Below are 8,457 nucleotides of genomic sequence, written 5' to 3'. Positions count from 1 at the left end.
TCAAGTTGTGGTTGTAAATTAGTTAGCCGTCATGTGTTACACTTGACGTACAATTTATTGTTCACAGCCTCATTCTTAGCTAGGAATTTGGTGGCTTTGGCTCTTTATTATTTTGTTGCATGTTAGCTTGGTTGTATACATTGATTTTGTCCCTTCACACACACATATATACTTAATACACACATGTACGTATTGCGTGTTTGTACCATTTGATTTTTAACAAAAAAATTGAAGTTTAATAAAATTTTGGAATTAGTTGGATTTATTTTATAAAATAGGAAAACATTTATCTCTTTCGAGATCTGTCAAAGTTATTAAAAAAATCCAACTATATTTAAATGTTATATGTATCTTATTGAGGTTTGTGAAAAATAAACACTGCCATCAAATTCGTAATAATCTTATATTTTTAACTCTTATATCTGTATTTATTTTACATTTTTAGGGGGTTAAATATAAGAAATATACAAACATGAGAGCTGCATGTAATTTTAAAAATTATCATATTTATTTGTTAATTTTCACAAACCTCAAGGGATGGAATTATATGTAATATTTTAACATAGTTGATTTTTTTTGGGTATTGCGACAAACATGTAATTAATCCTATAAAATAAGGTAATACTATAGTTATCAATATTTGTACGGTTAAACAAAATGCATGAGAGTAAATCTGATATTGAATGAAAAATGTACCATGATATCAAGTTGTAATCTCTGTTACAACCACATTTAATATATAGCATTTAAGATACACAAATATATATTTAGTCTTAAAACCCGACTCAACTCATGAAACGGTTCTCCAATCTGACTAATTCGTGAAAAATATTATTTATCTCAAAAAATATTATTTTTCACGTATATATATATATATATATATATATATATATATATATATATATATATCGAGTGTACGCGTCTCGAGAACGAGAAGCAAGGACTGGAATCGCATTAATCTTACATACATACATATATATATATATATATATATATATATATAGACACACACACTAGCAGAAATTCTGAACGTGAAACATGGTAGATGCATCCCAATTACTGCCCCGGCCATTGTGACATAAAAAAACAGGTTCGATTGATGGCTCTGTTCGGGAAATAGATAGGTAGACAGGTTTCTAAAGAGTTGACTTAGCTTTCATTGGGAAAAGGAATGAATTATTCTTGTCTGATATGTAATAGAAAATTGGGGCACGATCATTACCATTAGTGGCTCATTTTACCCTAAAAAATTTGAATTTATTTCCTTTACTAAGTGAGAGTACGGCTGATTTTATGTTATATGGATATGTTCTATCTTTTTTCTTAATCATATGTTTATCATACCAAGATATATGTGTAATTTACATGAAATATTTCATGTAAGATTTTATATAAATTTTATAATATTAGTGCTACCGCGTTAGCAAATGATTTTCCGTGATTATTTCTAGTACGTAATAAATCAATCATCAGCTTTGATATTTTATTGAACAAAAAAGGTAATATCGTTCATAGACTGATCAAGAATTCCAATTTTGAAAAAATGTCATGTATCAGTTTTCATTTTTCAAATGAATAGTTCAAACATTGAAAGAACAACCAGGTCGGATATGTGCATAAGCTTGAGAAAAGAAGGTTTGTCTGCTTTCTCCCGACTATGATGAAACGAGACTAAAATTTTTCAATTTTTTCGAGACTAAAATTTCAAGAAATTGAAAGATATAATATTAAAATTAAATAATGTTATTATAAAAAACTAAAATCACAAAAAATGCCGAATCAAAATTTAAATCGTCCCAAAAATATCTAGAAGGATATGTTAACAATACTTCTATATATTTAAATAATTTGAATGGAAATTAGCAGTATATCCCAGTACACGTAAATTAATTATACATATTACACGCCTCTAACGATCGTCGTAATCGTATTTATTGAACAAGCAATCCGAATTATTTCACTTTCATTATTTATTATTATTATTATTTATTGATTTATTCGTTGATCTCATATTGATTTATTCGTTGATCTCATAAAAGCTCCTAAAATGTGAGTTGATTTATTCGTCGATCTCATAACAAAAACAAAAATACAATTAATTAAGTATGATGTTAATATTTTACGATCATCGATAACCACACCAAGGTATTGGGATTTTTGAAGAGCTTCAATAATAAATTTATTATTATTATTATTATTATTATTATTATTATTATTATTATTCAAATTTATGATTTAAATTCCGAAAAATTATTTTCTGCTAGTGGTCTTAATCTAAAAATAAATTATATAAATCATTCTTATTAATTATTTAATGGCAAAAACTTGTGTGAGATGGTCTCACGTGTCGTATTTTGTGAGACAGATCTCTCATCCATGAAAAAGTATTACTTTTAATGCTAAGAGTATTACTTTTGTGGGGCCTTTAGCTCCTAACCGTTATTACATTGCAATCCGATTAGGGTTAATTAATCACTTAGGAAACGAGTTTAATTTAATTTTTTTTTTACAATAAGCCCAACTCATTTCATTTGAATACTAAAAATAGTATTTCATCTCACGTCATAAACACGCCCACACGTAATCAAAACCAATCACATACAAACAACTCATATCCTCGGGACATGTCTCGGTATATAGATACATATACATATATACTGGGAACAAGACATAAATATAAACATAAACCTCAGCTCAAGCTGTGGCTCCCACCAGAAGTACCCTCTCCGGTCTCCTGATATCCTGGAGTACCTGCAATTGTCCACACACAAAGACAACAACAGCCCCCCTTGGGGGTGAGCAAAGCTCCTTATGGAACAACCAATCATATATACCACAGATATCTAAACAATGATATATGGTATGCAATGCATGTATGTTGTGGAGGTATCAGGTCAAATGCCCATCCACTGAGCACATGTCAGAACCAATCGAATCGCTGTCAAATCAAATCAATGCTCGAGCTGGCACACCGGCCGATATGGGAATACACATATGATAGCGTCGACGAAGCGCCATCAAATCTCATATCTCATATCCAATCATATGGGGCCACAATTGTCTACGCTTTACGGGTCATATAATACCGGCATAGCGATTGTGTTCACAAACCCTGGAATCCAATCCAATCATATCAAGGTATCCAAGGATCATAGCTCAACGTGCATGTCATGTATCGATGTATGCATAAAATGATGTGTGTTAACAAAACATTTATTTTATACATCGATATTCAAATCATAATATCATGTATGCCACATCAAATCAACAAATAGGCATATAGACACATATTCCAATCCAATCATATATCATATAATACAGATACATGTCGTATGTTACCCGGTCGCAACATACCTCAATTCTTCGTTCCAGTTGATGTAGCCTGAAGATATTGATATTACACTTTATCTACATACAAACATACTCCAAAATCATTAATATGAGTTTCAAATATCATTTGAAACTTCAAAAATTCATATCAAATTCAAACCTTATCATAATTCAATTCCGACTTCGAATACGAGTTTCTTGTCGGTTATTCTACTACATATCAGAAATTCAACTTCAAATACATGTCATTCCAGCACTTTGATATTTCAAGCTGCTGGAACTAGAAGAAAATTACCTCAATCAGAAGCCCTCGACGCGACAATCACAAATATATAATTTGTTCGCGTTTAGACAGCGTTTCAAAGTCGAATCGGACGAAAGAAAATGAAAATCTCTCGTGTTTCTCGAAACTCTGAAATGTACAATGAAGAAAACGAAAGAAAGAAACTCATTCTTATCTCCACCGCTCTCGCGCTCGGGCGGTAGAATTCTCGCGCCCGAGCGCAAGACATTCTGTCCCCGAGAATTATTTACGCCGCGCTCGGGCGGTCAAAAGTTACCGCTCGCGCGTGGGGTGTTCTGCCCGAACACTCATAATTTCAACCCTGGCGCTCGGGCGGTCATTTTCAACCGCCTGGGCGCCACATGTTCTGTACAAATATACACTTTTGTACTATATTGGCGTCCGACCTTTCAAATCAAGTTCGTACAACATCAATTCATATACAATAGTCATTTTCTCAATTTCATGGTCATATTATACATCCAATGTATAATCACATTTCAAATGCATGAATTATCGATAATCATATAAGATTTACGATAATACGATACACGATCCTTACATCTTTTTATTATGAATATCGGTAGAGTTGACTCGTCTCACAGATAAAGATTAATGAGACCGTCTCACAAGATACATATTCTTCTTTCATATTTGTTTTGGTTTTTTTTAATAAGATACGGTTGACATGCAAGTAGAATAGAGTATTCACATAGAAAATATATGGTTTAGTGTCGAGCATACCACACCTATTACGTAGTAAATAGTATATTAAAAGGATACGACTTTGATTTGAAGTGCGAAAATTTATTCAAGTTTGATTTTTTATTTGTGGTTTCTTATGGGCAACAAATTGATCGTTTTTATATATTAATTACTTTGTAGTCTCAAATTCTAATTTCAAAGCAATAAAAATACTATAACATTTGCTTAACTTCCACCAAACAAAATGGTTAGGAAAAATATCCCAAATTCCCAACTACCATGCAATTATAATACCCAACACAAAATACTTTCTAGATTGATATATAACCACTCAACAAATTAATTATTAATTATTTGAAATAATATTTCTAATTTGTCTTTTCTTCAATTTAAAGCCTCCTTTAATTTTTTTATTCTTACATTGATAATAATTAGAGATAAAAATATGAATCGAATTTCAAACGATCTAGCTAGTGTACTTCGAGTAGAAAACATATAAATCAAATCTTTATTTAAAATATTATACGTAAATTTAAACTTTTCTGATTGAACATTTTTTTTTTACTTTTTTTCTTATTAAGGGAGACGATCACCTTCATACCTCCAGTTCATCTTATGTCAAGTTCATAAAACTTCATCCAAGTAGGATTGTGAGGTGGGGAAGCTGCTCGATTGATTCAAAATTACTCGACTCGAGCTCGAATCGAATTAATTCTTCAAACTAGTAATTGTGATCTAAATAAAGATCTAATTATATTTGTTTTTGTTTATTAAATATTTTAATTTTAACTAATTAATGTGATCTTGACTAAAATTTAATTAAAAGTATTGAACTTGAACTACTAAAAACTTATTTCTATTGACTTCAAACTCAAAATTTCATTCCCATCAATTTACCCATACGAAAGGGGTGTTAGTTTACTTATATGCTATAAAAAAAAGCATCGAGTGCATGGGGTCATGCTACAAGGTCCTCGTCATTTAACAAACCATACACATTAAAAAAAAATTACTTCTTTTATTTTCCTAATATACCCCTATTTAATTTTAGGTTTTGTAATTAACTAAATATTGAAAATATAACAAATCACTTATACAAGCACTTATTAAATACAGTTAAAATGATAAATTTATTTGTATAATTGGTATTTCGAATAATTTCTTAATTTATGTGAAAAAAGAAATATAATACTTACCCTCATTCTCATTAAATTGACATCCAAAGTGGAGCAAAAATGTTTTTCCCCCTCAAAACATATACAAGTTAATTGCAGAAACCACATTTGTTTTTAGGCTATATATATAATATTTTGATACGTTGCACACTCACGGACTCACCATACACAGTTATGTGAATATTAATGAATATGACGAAACATAAAAAAATTATAAATTTAATAGATTTATGTCACATCAACTTTACTCGAATTAGTGTATATAAATGGTCAATGCGAAATAATAAATCATGCAGGATGCCAATTGCTGCATTAAATGGAGTTGTTATTGATAACCTAACCAAATGTGCACAAAACCTAACTGAGCAACATTAAATTGTAGCAAAGGCAAAGTATGAGCCTTCCTTAATAAATGCTCTTTTGTACAGTTGCTTGGTTACCATACCGTTCACACTTCTCTTCTCTGTCTTTCATATGAAAAGGGTTCCTATTTTCCTCTCCAAATCATGAATAATATCCGCTCAAGAAATTATATATTATGGTAAGTAGCTGTAAAGGGTCTGTTCGTAATAGGAAATTAGTTAAAGGGATGGATCAAGAAAAAGATGGAAAACTTTGCACACCGGAGAAGATCAACAGCTTCAGCAAGAGAAAGATTGGTTGCAAAGATTTCGAAGGGAAAAAATACCATCTTTTATCCTATCATGAGCTGCCGGAGTATATGAAGGATAATGAATACATATTGAATTATTACAGGGCTGATTGGCCTCTGAAACAGGCTTTTTTCAGTGTATTTCGGTGGCATAATGAGACATTGAATGTGTGGACGTGAGTCAAGTTTTATTTTCATGTTTGTTTCATTTTCTTGTTAAACATATAATGTTTACCTTAAAATAAAGTTGAGATTCGGAATCATATTTGTTGATTTGCTCTCTTGCAGGCATTTGCTCGGGTTCTTGTTGTTCTTGGGATTGACAGTGGCAAATGTAAAGGACGTGGCTCAGGTTGCAGATTTCATCACAGTATTTGCTGGGTAATTTCAAGAAAATTTTCTGAGTTTTCTGCTTTTTTATTTTCTCATAAATATTTTTTAGTTCAAAAGAAGAACTTAGGCAATGGAGATGAATAAGGGATGACTCAATAGACTTTGGTACATGAATTAAAATGTTCAGTAATATCACAAGATGAAAGGACATTAATTCTGTTTATATTAAGACTTTGATGTATTAATTTTTGTCCTATTTGGGCTAATGTGTTCATATTCAAAGTTGGAAAATTTATCTTTCCTTCTGGCCATGATTTTATTAATGATTTCTTGCAAAAATAAATCAATTTGACACATAAGAGAAATTTCTCCAGAGTAGTTATTACTTATTAGCTGTCTGTTATTAATCACTGCAATAAGAGAAAGGGACAATTAACTATGATCTGTCAACTGTCACCCACTTTTTTTTTTTGAAAAGTTGACTTACAATTTAATTCAAGCCATCATGTGTACAATATTGTTTATGTCAACAAAAATTCTTCCGCACTCTCCCATCACCTACTAAAATCCAAAATGCATAAAATATCAAGATAAATAAAAAAAGGTAAAAAAATCCAAACGTATTTTCAAAATATGTGATATTTCTTTTCATGGCTAGTTTTACATCCTAATAGATAAAAGGAAAAGCTGGCACTCTCTTGTGGTGAAATATGTTGCTTGTGAACTAAATTTAATTAGTTGGATTCAGACAAAAATGCAAACCAGCGTTTAAAGCAAGGAAATAATGAGTCTTACTCTGTTTTTACAGGCAATACCCATCAGCAAATATCTCCAAGAATTTCTCCCTGGTGAGTTCCCCTCATTCAAGTACCCAAGTCATCAAGCTTTTCTTTGAATTTTTAATGACGAAAATGAGAATCCGAATACTTCCCATTTCAGGGGCCGACAAAATTGATCGACCTGAAGCAAGAATCTCATTTGAAAATCGACACGACCTCGAGCGAAGCGGCCACCACGAACTGGCCATTTTATGTGTACTTAGGCGGTTCCATGTTCTGTCTCCTCTCAAGTAGCGTTTGCCATCTCTTCTGTTGCCATTCACGCCACCTTAACTTGTTGCTACTTCAGATGGATTATGTCGGTATAACTGTCATGATAATTACGTCCTATTTCCCCGCCATGTACTACATCTTTCAATGCACCCCGCATTGGCAAGTCGTTTACCTGGTGGGTATCACGATCGTCGGGATTTGCACCATTGTCACGTTGCTCACTCCGGCCTTTTCGACTGGGAAATACCGCTCTTTCCGAGCTATGCTTTTTGTATCTATGGGATTGATTGGTTTGATACCGGCGGTTCATGCAGTCGTCGTGAATTGGGAAGATCCCCACCGTAACGTTACATTGGCTTATGAATCTGTCATGGCTTTATCGTATTTGATAGGGACGATGTTTTATGTTTGCCGGATTCCTGAGCGGTGGAAGCCGGGGTTCTTCGACCTTGCGGGGCATAGCCATCAAATCTTCCATGTTTTTGTTGTGTTTGGGGCATTAGCACATTATGATGCAGCACAATTGTTCTTGAGATATCGTGGTCAGATTGGGTGTGACAAATAGTTTGATATTCACATATAATTTCCCATTGCATGTATCCAGATGATTGCCAAATGAAAGCATAATATTTATATGAATGACATATTTTTAGGTGATTGTTTCTATGTTGTAATATTTTAATTTATAAACAATATTTGCAGGATGGAAGTGTGAGATTAGGCGTGGTAGAATAGCCTTCCGCTTTTCATTGAAGAGCAATAAGTTTTTTGGTATAGCTTTCTCCTAGAGGGTCTAGAAGTGTAAAATTATTATATAAAATAAAGAATTTGATTTTTACTCCAATTTATAGATTTAATCAAGTACTTATAAAAATAATTCCACGTCATTTCTTAACCAATAAAATTAATTTCATGAAATGCGAATTA

General features: G+C 32.1%; 1 protein-coding gene across 1 annotated transcript; it reads left to right on the top strand.

Moving 5' to 3' along the window:
* The first annotated feature begins 5,853 nt into the window (after positions 1-5,853).
* LOC140825397 (heptahelical transmembrane protein 1-like) lies at positions 5,854-8,370 on the top strand. The gene is made up of 4 exons (XM_073187151.1): positions 5,854-6,321; positions 6,434-6,526; positions 7,287-7,326; positions 7,418-8,370. Exons 1-4 carry the CDS (start codon positions 6,032-6,034, stop codon positions 8,093-8,095), a joined length of 1,101 nt encoding a protein of 366 aa, XP_073043252.1. The 5' UTR covers positions 5,854-6,031; the 3' UTR covers positions 8,096-8,370.
* Positions 8,371-8,457: the final 87 nt, after the last annotated feature.

Source organism: Primulina eburnea, chromosome 3 (assembly GCF_022965805.1).
Source record: "Primulina eburnea isolate SZY01 chromosome 3, ASM2296580v1, whole genome shotgun sequence".
Taxonomy (NCBI): domain Eukaryota; kingdom Viridiplantae; phylum Streptophyta; class Magnoliopsida; order Lamiales; family Gesneriaceae; genus Primulina; species Primulina eburnea.
The sequence above is the reverse complement of the archived record's forward strand: the minus strand, read 5'-3'. Positions and strand labels throughout refer to the sequence as shown.